Raw genomic sequence first — 19,458 nt, forward strand, 5'->3', positions numbered from 1 at the left:
CTGCGGTGTGGGCCGACCATGCCCCTGCGCCCAAGCCTCAATTTGCGCTCCTGAAAAATGAAATTAATGCTATAAGAGAGATGTTTGTGAGACACTGAAAAATTATGGGTAAAAGGAAAACAGCACATGGCTACTCTTTTTGGGATGTCTGGTCACAGCCCTACTCTCTCTGATAAGCACCAACTGTCTGTATGTTTTGGTTTTGAGGACGGTGTCTGTGTTACTCAGGCTGGCCTCGAGCTCTTGGACTAAGAGATCCTTTTAGCTGGGATGATGTGCATGTCAGTGCACTAACTCCCAACTATTATTATCTCTGTGTGTCTCCCTCTCGATGCTGGGTTATACCTGGCTGTCTCCTGGGCATGTATAATGCATAATGCACTTCTTATTGTCAGCCACCATCAAAAATGTCCATAGCAGGTGAGGAGAGGTTTTAAAGCACAAAGCATTTCTAGAGAGATAGGGCCCTGCTACCAAAGGGCTTAGGGACAGCCTGGAAGTCGGGGTGACCCCTAAATGTGCGTGCTGCCCTCTAGTGGCAGGAACACAGAGCCTTCCATCTCCATCAGCCCTGTGTCTCTGTGGTTTGGAGCTTCCCACTCAGCACCTCCCTGTAGCCACCCAGGACCGCACGACAAGGAAGAATGTGAACAGGATCCATGGGAAGCGCAGGCTTTCTCTGCCCAGTAACAGCTGGGTTTTTCCTTTTTTTATTTATTTATTATGGATACAATATTCTGTTTGCATATATGCCTGCAGGCTAGAAGAGAACACCAGACCTCATTACAGATGGTTGCGAGCTACCATGTGGTTGCTGGAAATCGAACTAGGGTCCTTTGGAAGAGCACACAATGCTCTTAACCGCTGAGCCATCTCTCCAGCCCCAAATATTTATTTATTTATTTATTTATTTATTTATTTATTTATTATGTATACAATATTCTGTCTGTGTGTATGCCTGCAGGACAGAAGAGGGCACCAGACCCCATTACAGATGGTTGTGAGCCACCATGTGGTTGCTGGGAATTGAACTCAGGACCTTTGGAAGAGCAGGCAATGCTCTTAACTTCTGAGCGATCTCTCCAGCCCGGGTTTTTCCTTTTTAATTCATCTATTTATTTTACATCCTTGCTGCAGCCTCCCCCACCACCATCTTCCCTTCCCAGTCCCTCTCCCCCATTGCTCCCTTCCCCTTTCCCCAATCCCTTCCTCTTCCCCGTCCATCCAAGAAAGGGCAGGTCTCCTACAAGTGTCAACAAAACATGGCACATCAAATCAAGCTGCAGTAAGGCTGGGCACCTCCCCATGTATTATGACTGGGCAAGGAGACCCAGTATGAGAAGCGGGGTCCCAAAGTCAGCAAAAGAGACAGTCCCTGCTCAGCTGGGGGTTTTGAGGGAAGCTCTGGCCTTCTGGAGCAGTGAAGAGCCATTGGATTTAGAAACCTATTAGTGTTCCATAGAGCCCTGGCAAACCCTTGGCCTGGAACGCTCTATTTAGCTGAGCTGAGAGCCATCGAAATATTGATCTCATTAAAAGACACATTATGTTTACATTTAACCTTTTGTTTCCAATGTGATTTGGGTATTGTTTCATTTCTTTTAGTTTCGGGGGCAGGGTCCCATTTAGTCCAGGCTGGCCTCAAACTTAATCTGTGTGGCCACGGAAAACATCGAATGCCTGCCTGATCTTTCTGCCTCAACCTTCCAAGTGCTGGGGTCTCAGGCAGGTACCATCACACCCATTTCTGTGGGACTGTGATGAAATCCAGGGCTGTCTGTATAATATACTTCATTTGTTTCCTTTTGGAGACAGGATCCCATGAAGCTCAGGCTAGCCTCAAACTGACTACATGGTTGAGGATGACCTTGAATAGACCTTCTTGCCTCTGCCTCCCAAATGCTGAGATTATGTGTGTGTATACCAGTTCCTGTTTATGTGGCGGGGGGCGGGGGGTAAATGCTAGACAAAAAGTGCACTCCTGAGCTGTATCCCCAGCCCCCCCACAGTGGGGTTAGAAGTTTTCAGTTTGAGTTAGTGTTTGTTTGGGTGTTTTTGTTTAGCATAGTCTGTATTGAACCCTCCCTATTCAGTCAAACTCCATAGCATTGTGGTGTCCAGGGGTCTGCTGTGTCCCTGCATAGAAAACCTGGGTGCAGCCCTGAAAGCCTAGTTCTGACCCCGGGTTACAGGCACTTCCTCTGACCTTGCCTGATGCAGCCACTGCCTGAAATAATCGCTGGGTGAGCGATGGCCAAAGACCCTCACGCTGTGTGTGGTACTAGAGGGCCAGCAGGAGCCACGGCTAGCAAGCTTCTGGGTAAGAAAAGTGGCACTAGCTTGGTGTATATGCCTTGGGGGGGGGTTATTAATGGCTTCATGACAACTCTTTTTCTTCTAATTTCCTTTAGTTATTCTAGAAGTTTTTTTTTAAAAAAATTGTTCCCAAGAACAGAGAGAATTTTAGGAAAAACAAATTCCCTGAAAACATCGAGGCTTCCCAGCAGGCCTGGAAAATTTAAAGGCTTTCTGGCTATCAGCCCTGCTAGAAACTACTAGCCCAAAATTGGGATTCCTGCCACGTGTATCACGGGACACAGAAAACAAAGAAAACAGGGGTTATGAGGTGTTGCCTATGGCTGGTGGACCCCGGGAAGGTCTCCATAGGACCAGCATGCTCGTCTTCTCAGTCTTCAGATGGAGTGCTGAAGACAGGAGCCCACATGGGTCAAAAAACACTGGCGTATCACTGAAGAGATGCTGGGCCCTCACTGTCCTTGGCCTCGGTGGGGTCTTACTGCTGTGGAAGCCTGTGGCACACATGGGGTCCGTGGTTCTCTAAAGAGCTAGAGCTAGGCCCCCACCAATAAAGCAGCCTGGGTGCTGGGGCCCTGCGTGGGTTCTTCAACCTCCAGCTAGAAGGGTGTGGGTGAGAGGGTTTCCAAAATTAGTGGCTTAGTCCTGGTGACACATTTGTATCATCTGCTGAACTCTGAAAAACAACAGATGACTGAGCTCCACCCTAAACTAGTTGAATTTGAATTTCCCAGCGCTGGGCTGGTACAACTCCTGCTTCCCAACAAGCTTCCCAGGTGATTTAATATCCAGCGTCCGTTTGGAACCAGCCTCCCGACTGACCAATCCTTAGAAATAAAATCCGGTGGAGAGAGGCCGGGGAGGGGAGCTCTCTTATTGTATTTGAGTATCTTATTTAGAGCAGGAGCAGAGCTAGGCAGATGGCTCATTGGTTAAAATGCTTGCCACACAACTTGAGGACCAGAGTTTTTTGGTCTCTAGAACCCACATGAATTCTGGGTAAGCATGGTGGCCCACCTGTAATTCCAACCTCAGGAGGTAGAGATGGGAACCCTAAGCAAGCTAGCTAGTGAAACTAGGCTCATCAGCAAGCCCTGGGTTTGACTGAGAGACCCTGCCTCAAAATAAGGTAGAAGAGCGATCACAGATGATTCCAACATTAATCTCAGACCTCCACATGACATGCATGCACTCATGCGCGCGCACACACACATATGTACTCACATATATACCCAGGCAGCTACCCATGAACACAGTGTGCACCCACTGGGAAATGTTTGTTGTGATGCTTCACTGGAACATCACAAGCAAATCCTTCTGAGTGATGCTCTTTCTCTGGCTGGAACTCACCATCCTGGTTTAATACAAGAGCAGGTGCAAGTGGCAAGAATAAGGCGCAATGCATGATTAGCCCCATCTATTCATCTGTACTATTTCAGTTTTGCTGTGCTGCGGATGGACCCCGGGATCCTCTACATGCTACGGTAGGCAGAGGCTTTCCCACTGAGCCAGCCCCCAGCCCCACCAGACCCCAGCCCCTTTTAGAATGGAATCTGAGGTGAGCTCAAAAAGGAGGCATCACAGCCAAGGCCCCAACGCTATGTTGACAGGCCTGGCTAGGAAGAAATCTAGGCCAGTTGCTGCTTTTCTCGAAAGCCCCAAACCAATGTCTACGGAGCACCAGCCCCATAAACGTGCAGCCTCTCTAGGTCATACCAGTGTGATGGCTTCTTGAAAACAGTGCTTTTTGGTCGATGATGACCACCACATAATCCTCCAGCCTAAATCTTCAGTGGGTCTAGTGGTCACAGCATTCATCCAGAGATGTCCAGACCTTCCCTCTTGCCCCACACAGCCCCACTATACCCCCACCCACATCCACACCTTGCTCAGGCTTGCTGCTGCAGTCCCCTGCTTGTCCCTGAAGTTGATGAAACGCTGTGCTCAAGACCACTACCAGTCAATCCCAGCAGGCGTGACAAGATCAGCATCTCCTGTCTGTGGTCCATGAGAATGCAGCGTGGGCCAGGAAGTTGCACACCTTTAATCCCAGCACTCAGGAGGCAGAAGCAGGTGGATCTCTGAGTTCGAGGCCAGCTTGAACTACAGAGCAAGTTTCAGGACAGTCAGGGCTACACAGAAAAACCCTGTCTCAAAAAAAAAAAAAAAAAAAAAAAAAAAAAAAAAAAAAAAAAAGAAAGAAGGAAGAGGAGGAGGAAAGAGAAAGCAAGAGTCCAGTATTGCCTGGAAATAACTTGCAAAAGCCACCTATATCTGCAAGGGTGAAAAACTATTGTAAGAATGTTCAGACATTTCCGTCTGGGGCAGCAATGCTCATAAGACTACAACATCATTCAATTTTTCCAAGTGAGTGATATGGCCGATGAGGTTCTACGTTAGTGCTGGGCAGGAGATGAAGTCAACAAACACAGTGCATCCTGGTGGTCATGTGAGGTTTTCTGCACAGTGCCAGGTCACCAGGCCACAGGCCTCTGGAGCCACCATCACTGCTCGTGCTGATTCCTGTACGCAAACCAGCGAACTCTTTACCTTGTGTTTCTCTATCATCTAAATGTCTGTCTGAGATGGGGTCTCACTATGAAGCTCTGGCTCTCCTAGAACTTACTATGTAGACCAGGCTGGCCTTGAACTCACAGAGATCTGCCTACCTTTGCCTCTCGAGTGATGGGATTAAGGAAGAGTTCCACCATGCCCAGCTACCTGTTTCTCTTTAAGACAATTTATAATGAATTCCCTTCTCAATTCAGCCTTACCTCAGCCAGGCATTATCTGTCAGATTCTGGTCTGGACATGCTAGCAGACTTTTGTTTCTATCCTAATAGATATGAAATCAATAGAATGTTTTTTTTTTTTAAAGTCCCTTTGGTATAATTCTATCTAAAAGTTTCCTGGGAATCATCAGAAATCCAAATGCCATAGTTGGAAGAAGATGCAAAAGAGGACAAAAGGCATGGTCGTCTGTCAATCCTTAAATGCCGTTAGCCTAGAAGTGTGGCTCCTGTTTTCAGCCAGGGACACTGGGGTCCATCCAGATGGTTTAGGAAATAAACATTGTGCCACATGTAGGAAGAACAGAGGGTTTGTGTTGTGATTTGGGTTGTGGCTTAGGTAGTGTGCAAAGCAAGCCCTGGATTCTCTCCTCCACAGGGGAGATCAGGAGGTCAAGGTCATCCTCAGCTAGGTACTGAGTTTGAGGCTAGACTGAATGAGAAGCCCAGTTCAGAAGAAGTGAAGGAGAGAGAAGAGGGCGGAGGGCCAGGGCCAGCAACATGGCTCAGTGGTTGAGGCAGCTGCGGTTGCCAAGGCTGCCAAACTGAGCTGCATCCCTGGGACTCACATGGGGAAGGAGAAAAGCAACTTCCTCAAGCCGGCCTCTGACCTTCACACACACACACACACACACACACACACACACACACACACACACACATATATGTCAAATAAAACGTAGAAAAAATTATAAGAGAAAGAAGTGGGGCTGGGATTGGAATTCAGCAGTGCTCTGGCATCCGTGGGCCTCCTCTCTCATTTCTGCCTCCTTTCTTCCCACAGTCCACGCTGGGCTTTGTGGCCCTGATGCTGAGCACGCTGCACACACTCACCTATGGCTGGACCCGTGCCTTTGAAGAAAACCACTACAAGTTCTACCTGCCGCCTACGTTCACACTCACACTGCTCCTGCCCTGTGTGATCATCCTGGCCAAGGGCCTCTTCCTCCTTCCCTGCCTCAGCCGCAGACTCACCAAGATCCGCAGAGGCTGGGAGAAAGATGGTGCTGTCAAGTTCATGCTGCCGGCCGACCACATGCGGGGGGAGAAAACAAGCCACGTGTGAGGCCCTGGAAATGAGACAGGCACAGCTTGTGGGGGCTCTGAGCTGAGTTCAGGTCTCATTCTCTGGATGCTGCAAATGGAATGATGATATACAGATAGGTGGTTGGGATCTGAATTCCTGGGATGCAGGTTACGCCATGGTATTCAGAGTGACACATCACGCGTGTGACATGTATCCACATATAATACATATATAATAGGATTTGCTATTATTCTTACTTAACTAAGAAGCCGGGTCCCTATATTTCAACTTATATATTTCAAAGCAAGTGCCACACATTGAGTAGCAGATCCCACCCTTGTGACATTGGCAGAGGCAGACGCACATTTGGTATAGGAGAGATTTGTATTTTGTTGGGTTCTGGCCTTTAGTCCTTGTTCTCTGTATTCCCTGTTAGCTACAGCCTAATGTTGGTGCAGAGCTGGGCCTAGAGCTGCCCCAGATGCAGCCTGCCCCACCTCCCAGGGTTAAGAAGGAGGGCCTGAGGGTACAGAGGGACTAGGTGCAGACCCTCCTGCTTTTCTGAGCATGTGGGGATGGGGCTCACCAGGGCGCCCTGGAATCCATGCAGGAGTTTTGCAGGCCTGTCCTTTCTCCGGGGAAGGATCTGAAGCTGCCGCATCTGATCCTAGCTGAGCTGAGGAGACTGTCCCTCCTCCCTGAAGGTCCAGAGTCACCGTGGAACCTGCAAATTGCTCCTTCTCTGAAGGTGTGAAGTCGCCTCCTCGCTGGAGCCATTAATGAACGTTATCTTCAGAAGTCTAATTGTTCTCCCTCCATTAAGTCGGTGGTGACCCTCCTTTAAACCGCTGTGCCTTCTCGCCTTTTCTGTCATTAATTTGGACATCTCCGTGGAAGGCATGGCGCAGACGCCTGTCAGAGCAGCCCAAGGTGGGGGGTGGGGTAGGGGGCATCAGAGCCTGCAGAAAATAACCAGCCAAACCCCTTGGATACGCCCCTACGGTTGGGGGACTACCCTCATAAAATTGGTCTCCAAGGAGAGTAACAGGCACCCCTGTTGCCTTTGCGCAGACAGCCTACCTTCTGAGCACCCAGAAACCACATTGGCTCCATGCTCCTCCCTCCTATGGGGGTGCCACGGCCCCCATTGTCCATGCTTTTGCCTCCTTCCCTCTCAGATACTTCAATCACAAAAGTCTGCAGACATTGTTTTTTGAATTCTTAAAGAGACCATATTCTCATTTTATTATGGCTACAATTTCCTTTGTTGTCATTACTCGTCTTACTGTCTTCCTGTGCTTGGTTTATTAATTAGACCTAACCATGGGCCCATAAGGGGAAATGTAACTTATGCGTGTGAGTGTGTGCATGTGTGCTTCAGTCTGTCTGCAGTCTCCGGAATCCTGAATAGAAAATACATTATAATTCAAAACAGCTGGGAAGGGCTTTTCTGCCAAAGCTACAAGTGTCTAACTTTGCTGACCCAAAGCACAGGAGACCAGAACATACCCAGGGCAGAGGGCATCTATCCTCCCAGCCCTGTGGCAATCATCTGTGAGGAACAGCTACTCAGCACAGTCCCCCCCAAATCCTGTAGAGGTGGAGTGATCTACTACCATTACAGAACAGTGATTCCACGGGGCTCCCCTGGGCCAGGAAGCATCTTTTGATGCAGGGAAGGAAGAAGGACCGGCCAATGTACACAGGATGAGATGCTCCTCTTCCCACCAGGCAGGCATCATAAGGGTCCTTAAGTGAGAAAGGGACAGAAGTCCAGTGCAAGAACCATTCACTAGAATGAGGGCAGAAGTGTCACACTGGAGAGTCTGGCTGCTTCTTGCAGGTATGGGCAGCAGATATCCTCTTCTAAGAACAGGGCCTAGGAGCTGAACATGGCTCACAGAGAAGACCACTGGTAGCAAAGCAGAGATTTCAACATAACAGGGGCCAATGACTTCCCTGCTGACCAAAAGCAGGAGGAACAATGGGAACAGCAAGAGTGGAAGCCATGAGTGGTCCCATCTGGTAGGGGTCTACTGCCTTCTCCATCTCTCTGGAGAAATGTTCCTGGGGGAGCAGTGGAACTTCCCCCCTTTTCTTGCCCTACTTCTGCCACAGCTGCTTACAGATGGGAAGTGGGTACTTGTCAATCAGCTCACGGATGGCAGGTAGACCATGTATTTGGTCCCCATCTTGCATCTCCGTGCTTCTCATCTCCCCGCTTCTCATCTCCCCAGGCAGTCAACAGCTTCGAGGAGGTGGGTCACTCCCTAAACCTGGTAATGTCTTTGTTGTTTGGGTTCCAGAGTGCCCCCACCTGGTGCTCTAGAAACCAAATGACGCAGCCTGAAGTGGGCATGCAGTCTGTGGTGGGCGCAGCCACCCTGTCTCATCGTACAGAGCTGTCTCAGAAGCGGTGACAGAGCACAGCTGCCTTTTAAACTTCAGACGTTCCTCTCTGGCAATCAGATCACATGAGTATTGGCTTCTTTGTGGATCCAGCCAGTTCTGTAGCCGGAGCCTGTGCTCACTCGGCCGTACATTAGATGGAGGGGTCGCCAGGCTGAGCATTAATCTGTGCTGGACGTGGCTACTGAGGAGTGACAGGCCAGTGATGGAGCAGGCAAGGTCCCCACGGCACAGTCTGGGCTGTAAAAACCACAGTGCCAGAGGAATGAAAGGCAGGGTTGTCCTCTAGCCTACACACACACACACACACACGAAACTGTATTTCCTGGAAGCATATAAAGTATGTATTTTTTGCCTCACAAATTTCTGTAATTCCAGATAGTTGATCTCTGCTGAATTAGCTCTCTGATAGTATTCAGAAATGCCACTGCTTCATACTCAAGTAGAAACTTGGATGTGCTGGCCATGTGAGCCCTACCTCCCCTCCCACGAGGTGAATAACAAGGCCCTGTTTACCAAGAGCTGATTTCATTTATTGGACCAGAAACCTGGCTTGTTTCTGTAAGTCCGCCATGTAGAATGAACCTAGTTTTCAAAATACCACCTTAGTCATTCGTGAAAAGTTTCCCTATCCATGCTTCCACTTCCAAGATCCATCCTGCTACATCCAGTCTCTGGACTGAAAACATACTTTTTGTTTATTACTGTGTGTGTGTGTGTGTGTGTGTGTGTGTGTGTGTGTGTGTGTGTGCGCGCAAGCCAGGAAGACAATTTGAAGGAGTCAGTCTTCTGCTTCCACCATGTAGACTCTGGGGTGGAACTCAGGTCTCGGGAGCACATGGCCTTTCTCACTGAATCATCTCACTGGCCTTGAAAACATTCTTTTTAAGGTTCCACTGAACTCTCAGGAAGCAAAAAAATTAGTGGGGCCGAAAATAAATGGGGCAAACAAAGGGCTACTGCCTATTGGGTGCTTCCCGATGAGAAACAACTTTGCTCACACCAGCTCGCCTTCAACAAACCACAGATGAGAGCACAGGAGCATTCCCCAGGGAACTCAGAGAGCAGAACTGGTGTCTTCCAGACATGACCGAACCACTGCACCCAGGAACCCCGGCAGCCATGGCTGCCTGAACAAGATGGAGCATTCCCCCTCCAGCTGAGGCGCTGCTGACAGTTGATGGCTTCTGGAGTAGGGAGAGCCTTTTTCAAGGGTGTGGTCACTGGTAGACTGGCCACGTTGCAGTGATGGTCCCTGCCCCATGAAGATATGGGCAGCACAAACTGAACTCAATGGGTTGTTAAATCATCAACAACAAAATCATGAAGTTGGTAGCAAGTAAGAGAGGAGTTGGGAGACACAGGGGAATGAGTTGAAGGTAAATATGATCAAAATACATGTGTGCATGTATGAAATTCTCAAGAAACTGATTAAAGTGTTATATTTTAAAAGAGATGGAGAGATGAGTTTTTGGTTAAGAGCACTTGCTGCTCTTCCAGAAGACTGGGACTCAGTTTCCAGCATCTACAGGTGGCTCACAACTCTCTGCAACTCGAGTCCCGGGGACCTAACACCTTCTGGCCTCCGCAGGCACCAGGTATGCCTGTGATGCAGAGACAAACATGCAGCTGAAACATCCATACACATAGAATAAAACAGTAATACTTTCTTTTCAAAGGAAAAGCAATTAAAACTAAAAAGATACTAATGGTCCTGGGGCAGGCGATGTGGCTCAGGTGAAGAGCATTTGCTGCTCTTGCAGAGGACGGGAGTTCAGTTCCCAGCACTGACGTTAGGTGGCTCACAAGCACCTGTAATTCCAGCTCCCAGGGATCCCATATCTGGTCTCAGTAGGCATCTGAGTACACGTGGTTCGCAGCTGGGTGTGCACACGTGAACGTGAGCACACACACACAAATGCACACACATTCCAAATAAAAATTTGTATAAGGGGGAGAGGCTGGAGAGATGGTTCAGGGGAGAATAAGGCCTGTTGCTCTCGTATGGGATTCCCAGCACCCACATGGTGGCTTACACACATCTGCAGACCCTATTCTAGGGGCTCCAACAGGTATGCTCGTGGGGCACATCCATATATACAGGCAAATGTTCATACGTATAATGTGAATAGAAAATTTAAGTTAGAAAAGGAGACTCACATGCCACCAATTACTGGAGTTGGACACGGAAAGAACTGTGGGAAGGCAAATTGTGAAGAGGGGAAAGCCAAGATTTGCTAAAGCCAGTAAGACTGGGATCTCACTGAAGCAGAGAGCACAGTGTTCACCAGCAGGCAGGGAAACAAATTAAAAGTAAGCCACATTCAGACCCAGCGAGCAACCCTGAGAAGCACCCAGGAAAGACAAAAAGACGGGTCACCTAACAGTTGTGGAACCATAAGAGATTTCCTGACATGTCGGCGGAAAACAGAAAATAGTATCACAGCTCTTAAAAGACAGAGAGGAAGTGATCGTCTTTAGTTATTTATTTGCATAGTCATTTGCATATTCAACATTTACAAATATAAGTATGTATTATGCTTTGAGACAGAGTCTTATTATGTAGCCTTGGCCAGCCTGTGACTATGTAGACCAGACTGGTCTTGAACTAATAGAGACCCACCTGCTTCTGCCTCTGCCTCCCAAGTGCTAGAATTGAAAACACATGCACCATGCTCAAGTTAGGATTTTACGCACTCATGAAACCTCCCTTGGGCTTGATCCCAAGCACCATATAAACCAGACATGGTGGTACAAATCTTCAACTCCAGCACCTGGGAGGAGAATCAGAAGTCCCAGATCATCCTTAGCTATATAGCAAGTCTGAGACCAATCTGGGATGCAAACAACCTCGTTGAAAGAACAAAGGGAAGGAAGGAAGGAAGGAAGGAAGGAAGGGAGGAAGGAAGGAAGGAAGGAAGGAAGGAAGGAAGGAAGGGAAAAGAAAGAAAGATGAGGGCAAAAGGAGTATGTTTCCAGGAAACAATGAGGACATTATTATGCAGAGGTGAACTCACCAATGTCTAAACTCTCTCAACCCCCTGAGTCCCCAGGTCTGACAGGGTCTTTCCAACACAAATCCCCAGCCCTGAGGTTTTGCATAAACCTAGACATCAGCGTCTACTGAGGCAGAGCCAGGAGTCCAGCTCCAGGGTTTCCTGCTCACAGACAGTGAACAGGAGCCCCCCCATCCCTGAGAGCCTGCCTTCCAGCACGTGGATGCCACCAGGACAGAAACCAGCCTCCCTGGGCCCCCTTCCCACTACAGCTGAGGAGCTCAGGAGACGTCCCCTCTAGGTTTTCTATCCAGGAGCCATTGAGATCAAGGGGCTGTGGCACTGCAGGGCACCCTGTTCTGGGAGGAACAAGGATAAGGCTCAGCTGTCTATACAACTCTTCCTAAGTTGGGGTGCTACATGTGTGTACATTCTTTCCAAGAACTTTAGGGAAGAAGTGTGTGTGTGTGGGGAGCTGGCTCAGTGGATGAAAACACTTGCTGTACATAAAAATCAAGGTATGTAGTGTCTGTAGTACCAAGGATGCCTCAGGGAGATGGGAAGACAGGAGACTCCCTAGGAGATCAAGGACCAGTTAACCTAGAGTTACTGAACCTAGAGCGCTGAACAAAAGATTGTATCAAAACAAGGTGGAAAGTAAGGACCAGCACCTGAGGCTAACCTCCAACCCACACCTCACACAAAAATGCATGCCAAATCACATACACACTCAAAGAGTGGGGGAGGGAGAGAAGAAGGGTGGGAGAAATACAGACAGAGAGACAGAGAGGGGGCTGTGTTAGCCAAGGCCCTATGAGCAGTCACCACAATGAACACAGATAGACTGCACTCTTCATCCAAAAGTTAGAGATTGTGAGGCGTGGCTATGAAACTGTACCCCTGGCCGAGGTGCTACTAGCTGGCTGATGCAGGAGGGACCGTCCGTTTTCTTTAGGGAGTGGGCCTCTGTTAAATCCCCATGCTCCGACGGATGGTACCGATGGTACAGTACCTAGGCACATATGAGCACCGCTAATTCGACTCAGTGGGTCCAACAGAAGATATCATGAAGTTGTGCGAGAAACAAGACAGGGAGGTCTGAGAGCAATTAAAGGGGAAGGGGTGGGGTAGATTTGATCAAAACATATTGTATGCATGCATAAAATAAAAATGCTATTCTGCAAGAATAAACAAAAATATAGTTTAAAAGAGATTGTCTGTTTGGCTTTGTCAATATAGCTATGCATATAATTAATTATGCATACAGCTGCATATCTAAAGACTAAAGGCAGGGGTGGGAAGAAATGTGTTAGGAAGAAAGAAACATTAAGGTGGGGGTGGCTACATTATCATATAAAGTATACTTTATGACAAAAGGCATTATTTGGGGTAGAGAGGGTCATGACATAATGGTAAAATATTTAGAATTGAATATATTAAATAATGTGCTTCAAAATACATAAAGAGTGGCTAGGAAGATGTCTCAGTGGTTAGGAATACTTGCTGATCTTCCAGACGACACAGGTTCTCCTCCAAGCACCCACACTGGAAAGCTCACAACCACTTGTAACTCCAGTTCCAGAGGTTTCCAATAAGCCCTTCTGGTCCCTTCAGACACCTGCACTCACATGCACAAGTTCATACACAGACACACTTACATACATACAATTAAAAACATAGACAGAAAGACAGATGGGTGGATAGACAGACAGACAGACAGACAGACAGATGTTTTAAATACTTAAAGGAAGAGACACATCTTAGTTTGCTTTCTGTTGCTGTGATAAACACCATGACCAAAAGCAACCTGGGCAGGAATAGGTTTATTTCATCTTACACCTCACATTATGAAGGGAATCAGGGCAAGAATGCAAGGCAGGAACCTGGAGGCAGGAATGAAGCAGAAGCCATGGAGGAACAACTGCTCCCTGGTTTGTTCCTGTGGTTTGCTCTGCCTGCTTTCTCACACACCCCTGGTAGCACTGCCCACAGCAGGCACAGAGTTGCCTACAGACAACCTGATGGCTGCGATCCCTAGGTTCCTTTACTAGGATGATTCTATCTGTGTCAAGTGGATTACGACAACTAGCCATCACAGCAGGGAGTGAAGCAGGAAGGACAGAGGAGGGGAGGGGCCGTCACCACGCTAAATCCCAGCAAGCAAGAATTACATGTGTGTTTAACAATACAAGCTTGCCATCATAATAGGAAAATTCTATTCCTAAGAAAACATATTATGCCATAAAGCAATTTTTAGCAAATATCAAAGATATTTATCTAGAATACATTCTCTATGTTCAATGAGAAAATACTAGCATTCAAGAACAACGTGGCATTTTAAATGTTCAAACTTTTGAAATTTAAAATATTCATCTCCAATTAGGTCATTTTTCAAAGAGAAAATTGTAAGAGAAACTTTTTCAAAAATTTTAATTGGATTACTATTAACTATCTCTATCAAAGAGTTCTGGATGCAACAAAAATACTAATTAGAAAGAAACCCATAGCTTTGACAAGAATCACACACCAAATAAATACATGAAAGTAAAAAAATGAAAAATTTAAAATCCAGACAAGGTACACAGAACAATAAACAAAATGTAAGAGCAGAAATCTGTGAAACGAGAAACAGACTTGGTAGAGGGGACAGCGAAACTGAAGATCCTCTTTTTCATTTAATCAAATGAATGAATCTTTGATAAGGTTGATAATGTCTAGAAAGACAAAGGTTCAAATAAACCATTGCAAACACAACAATACAGCTAAAATAGAATTTTTGTTTAAGAGACCATAAGCAACTACATGTGAGGGCTGGAGGGATGGCTCAGTGGTTAAGAGCATCTACTGCTCTTCCAGAGGACCTGGGTTCAATTCCCAGCACCCATGTCAGGTGTTGCACAACCACCTGGAACTTCAGGTCCAGCAGGATCTGCACCACAGGCCTCCATGGGCGGCCTGCACTCAGGTACACATACGTACACAATACCCATAATTAAAAATAACGAAAATAAAATTTAAAAAGAGTTTACATGCGAGATTATGCAAATAGCTTGGAAACTTGTTCAGAATGAGCAAGGGTATAATTATGTGTGTGCAGTGCTCAGGGAAGCCAGACAAGAACATTTGGATCCATTAGAACTGGAGTTACAGACAGTTCTGAACTGCCATGGCTGGGAACTGAATCCGGGTCCTCTACAAGAGCAGCAAGTGCTCTTAACCACTGAACCAATACTCCAGATTCCTAAAAATATTTTTTAAAACAAACTATTCTCTAGCTTACTCTATGGGACGATGAGGGATAGTCAAAGATAATATATGTAATATATAAATTATATTCTATTCTTACTCCTAGCATGAAGAAGAAAATTGCAAGCAAAACAGGCTTAATCTTGTGATGTGACCAAGATCATACATGTGACTAAGTTGGCTTATTCTAGGAATACAAGTGTATCTTAGTGTAGATTCTATAAACAACCACACGTCACCACATGATACTTCTGATCATCTCAATAGAAAGAAAAAGAAGGAAATGATAAAAATCTATCATCTATTTGCTAAGGTTTAGATGTCGTGTAAATGTGTCTCCCAAAGGTCCATGCATTGGAAGCCTGTCCCTATGTGGCATTATTAAGAAGCGATGGGATCTTTTAGGCCTGTTGGGGAAGGTGACTAGGTCATTACTGAACATTGCCCTTGAAGGGGAATTAACACAGGTCTCAAGAGAGGTAAGTAGGGGTTGGAGAGATGTCTCAGGGGTTAAGAGCACTGACTGCTCTTCCAGAGGACTTGGGTTCAATTCTCAGCACCCACATGGCAGCTAACAACTGTCTCAACACCAAGATCTGACACCCTCACACGGACATACATGGGGGCAAAATACTAATGCAAATGAAATAAAAGTAAGTTATATAAAAAAGAGAGAGGTAAGTAGTCCTGCAAGACTTGGTTGATAGAAAAAAATAACAACAGAAAATAAAAACAAACCAACAAAAACTCACCAGGCCCAGTGAGGCAGCTCAGTCGGTGCCTTCCTTAGGGTTACCATTGCTGTGATGAAACACCATGACCCAAAGCAACCTGGGGAGGAAAGGGTTTATTTGACTTACATATCCCGAATCATAGTCCACTGAGAAGGCAGAAACTCAAACCAGGCAGGAGCTGATGCAGAGGCTGTGGAGGGGTGCTGCTTCCTGGCTTGCTCTTCCTGGCTTGTTCAGTCTGCTTTCCTATAGAACCCAGGACCACCAACCCAGGGATGGCACCACCTCCCCTCCCCATCAATCACTAATTAAGAAAATGTCCTACAAGCTTGCCTGCAGCTGTATCTTAGAGATTCACTGTCTCAGATGACTAGCTTGGGTCAGGCTGACACAGAACTAGCCAGCACAGCTGGTAAAGCCGTCACCTTACGAGCATGGGGACCTGAGTCTGGTTAGCCAGAGGCCCCCAACATACACACCTTTTCTAAACGCCGAGCATGGTGGTGTGCACTTGTAGAGTCTGCACCGTGGCCACAAGACGGGTAGAGTCCCAGGCTCGCCAGCTAGGCAGCCTGGCCTACTGGGCAAATTCCGGGTCATTAAGAGACCTTGTCTCTAAAAACAGGGTGTATGACACCCGAGGTGATCCTCTGGCCTCCATATGTACACACATGTACTTGTTCTCAAGTACACATGGATCTGCATGCACACACACAGCACACACACACACACAGCATACACACACACAGCACACACACAGCACACACATACAGCACACACACAGCATACACACAGCACACACACAACACACACAGCACACACACAGCACACACACAGCACGCACACACAGCACACACACAGCACACACACACAGCACACACACACAGCACACACACAACACACACACAGTACACTCTCACAGCACACACACACACAACACACACACACAGCACACACATAGCTCCAGGTTCTGTCTCACATGAGATCTCTCCCTCTGCACATATCCCCACAGTTGACTTGCCATCTACCAAAAAGCTATCAAAACCCAAATCCATAAAGCTGTCCAGTCGCGGACTTTCAGCTTCCAAACCTGTCAACGAACCCGTTTCCTTTACAAATTACTGAACTTCATTTATTTAGTTATAGCAGCAGAAAACACACCAATCTATCACTCACAATGAGAAAGAGAGAATTTTCTTAGAAAAAGAGAAAGCCAACAGAATTTTTTCTTAACTCAATACATACCATCTATAAGTTCACAGCAACTATCATCTACTACTGAAACGTCAGTCACATCTGAGTCCAGAACCAAGTACTGTTCTAGCATGGTCAAAGCCCTGGATTCCACCCCCAGTGTTGCCAAGATCTAACTAATAATTAACTAAAGAACAAAACAAAGGCCCTCATCATCAGGACTCTAGGTAAGACAGTGCCTACTGCAGAGATGGCAGCCAAGGCATAAGGACCAAATGATTAAAGAGGCAAAGCTAGTGCAACATGGAAGACGCACCTCTCACTTAAACGCTCTCAGCCACGCAGAGGCTTTAGCCAGCCTGCTTTTCACTAACATAAAGATGATCTGTTGATGGTGGAAGGTAGATCAGTCTGTAGACGGTTTGCCTCGCATACACAAAGCTCTGAGTTCCTGAGTTCTATTCCCAGCACAGAATAATCCAAGGCTGGTGATTCAACCTCAGCACTCATAGAGAGGGGTGGAGGCAGGAGGATCAGGAGTTCAAGGTCAGCTTCCATGGTCTAGGGAGTTTGTGGCTACCCTGTTCCCAAATAAATAGATGGATGGATAGACAGACAGACAGACAGACAGACAGACAGACAGACAGAAAGAAAGAAAGACAGACAGACAGACAGACAGACAGATAGATAGACCTTCAAGATCCTCTCTCAAGAAAATAAAAAATGGACAGGCAGTGGGGGTGTATGCCTTTAACCTCAACACTTAGGAGGCAGAGGCAGGCAAATCTCTGAGTTTGAAGCCAGCCTAGTCTACAGAATGAGTTCCAGGACAGCCAGAGCTACACAAAGAAACCCTGCCATTAAACAAACAAACAAAAAGGGTGAATTTTCATATGTTAACAACAGTGATTTAGAAAAGAACAACTTTAAAATGACTTTTAGAACGACAACAAGAATACAAGCTATGTAGAATAAGATCTAATACATATGGGAAGAACTGTAACAAATTGACAGAATTTTATTGAAAGCATTATATATAATCCTGTGAAGGAAAATTCCATGTTAGAAATTCCAGTTTTCTCTAAATGTACCTGGATATTTAATGAGATCAAAGCCCAATAATCTTTTTGGAAAGAAATTGTCTAGCTATTTTAATAGGTTTCATTAGTATTGTGTTACAGTGCTCCCAATAGAGCACTGTTGTACTTGCAGATCTGGAGAGAGAAAGAGAGAGAGAGAGAGAGAGAGAGGCATGGTGCTACGATTGGCCACACGAGGGAGCACTAGGGTCAGTGAGGCTAGGAGGGGGAGGGGGAGGGGAGGGGCAAGTGACTTCACCATGGTGCCCCCAGAGGGAACTGGTGTGGTAGAGCAGGCAGGTTTAGGGTATCAGTGGGCTCTGAAAATATGGGCTGTCTCGAGGTGTTGAATATCTGACTGTAAGACAACCATGTGGGTGCAGAGAGATCTAAAGTGTGAGACTCCAATAAAGGAGGGGCTGGGAACACACAGTGAGGATTTTATTTTTAAAATGTGGCCTGGAGACATGGCTCAGTGGCTAAGAGCATCGTTTGCTCTTCCAGAGGATGCAGGCTCAGTTTCCAGCACTCACATGGTGGCCCACAACTATCTGTAAGTCCAGTTCCAGATATGACATTCTCTTTCAGCCTTATTGTGCAACAGACACTCATGTGACACACACATACAGGCAAAATACCCATGCACACAAAAGTGCTTCTATAACCCTAGTCCTAGAGGGAGGAGGAGACGAGGACCACCTGGGGCTTGCTGGTGCTAGCTTGCTCCAGGCAGAGTGAGGGATAGAATGGAATGCCCAGAATCCTCCTCTGGCTTCTGCATGTGCGCGCACGCACCACGTACATACACAATATGTACCCTAGAAGGAGGTGGGCGACAAAGAAACAAGGAGCCAAGGCAAGGTGGCTTGATCATATTATCAGGTCCAAAATAAGGTGCGCCTGACAAACACAGGTAGGTGGGTGTGAAGTGCCGGCTCCTGAGAAGCTGGAGCCACAAGTGTGGAACCTGGTGCCAACATCTCTGCAGAGAAACTGAAGACCCAAGGCAAGTTAAGGTCCTCGTGACGAATCAGACGTGGAAATGCGCCCTACCAAATATCAAGATGTATTTTAAAGTTATCCTAATTAACACAATGTGGTGGAAGCCCAGGAATAGACAGAACAGAAAACCTAAAAACAGACCCACACAGATATGGAAACCCGACACACGTTTTATTGATTCAGAGACATATATTTTGCATATTTGAATTTCTCTGAAATTAGAACACTTCTTGCAGTTGGTAGCCTCTATGGCACCACTGGCTAGCAGTTTCTCAACTGTTACCTTCCACAAATAAATTATTACATTTATTCATTTGTGTGTGTGCAAACGTGTATATGTGCATAGGCACACATATGCACAGCACACATGCCAGAGGACATGTTGGAGTAGTTGTTCTCTCCCTCCACCATGTGGGCCTGGGGAATCGAACTCGGGTCTTCAGGCTTAGCTGCAAGCATCTCCACCTGCTAAGCCTTCTTGCCAGCCCTTACACTACTTTTTGACTCCCCTTCTTGTTCTGATCTTTCAGACAGGGAGTGATTTAAGGAGCAATATAAAAAGAAGCTAGTGGTTCTCATGCTATAGCTACCTGCTGGTAGAATCCGGAGAGGGACTTTGGAGGGGATGGTGGTGCAGGCATGTAATCTCTGCACTTGGAAGTCAAG

General features: G+C 46.8%; 1 protein-coding gene across 6 annotated transcripts in view; it reads left to right on the top strand.

Moving 5' to 3' along the window:
- Steap3 (STEAP3 metalloreductase) overlaps nucleotides 1-7,378 on the top strand; it is a 42,655-nt gene extending 35,277 nt beyond the window's left edge. For all 6 annotated transcript variants that reach the window (XM_038348452.2, XM_038348456.2, XM_038348454.2 and 3 more), the window contains one exon: nucleotides 5,890-7,378. In XM_038348452.2, coding sequence (XP_038204380.1) covers nucleotides 5,890-6,171 — 282 coding nt within the window. In that variant the 3' untranslated portion in view covers nucleotides 6,172-7,378. The remainder of the gene's footprint in view (nucleotides 1-5,889) is intronic.
- Nucleotides 7,379-19,458: the final 12,080 nt, after the last annotated feature.

Source organism: Arvicola amphibius, chromosome 12, assembly GCF_903992535.2.
Source record: "Arvicola amphibius chromosome 12, mArvAmp1.2, whole genome shotgun sequence".
Lineage (NCBI taxonomy): Eukaryota > Metazoa > Chordata > Mammalia > Rodentia > Cricetidae > Arvicola > Arvicola amphibius.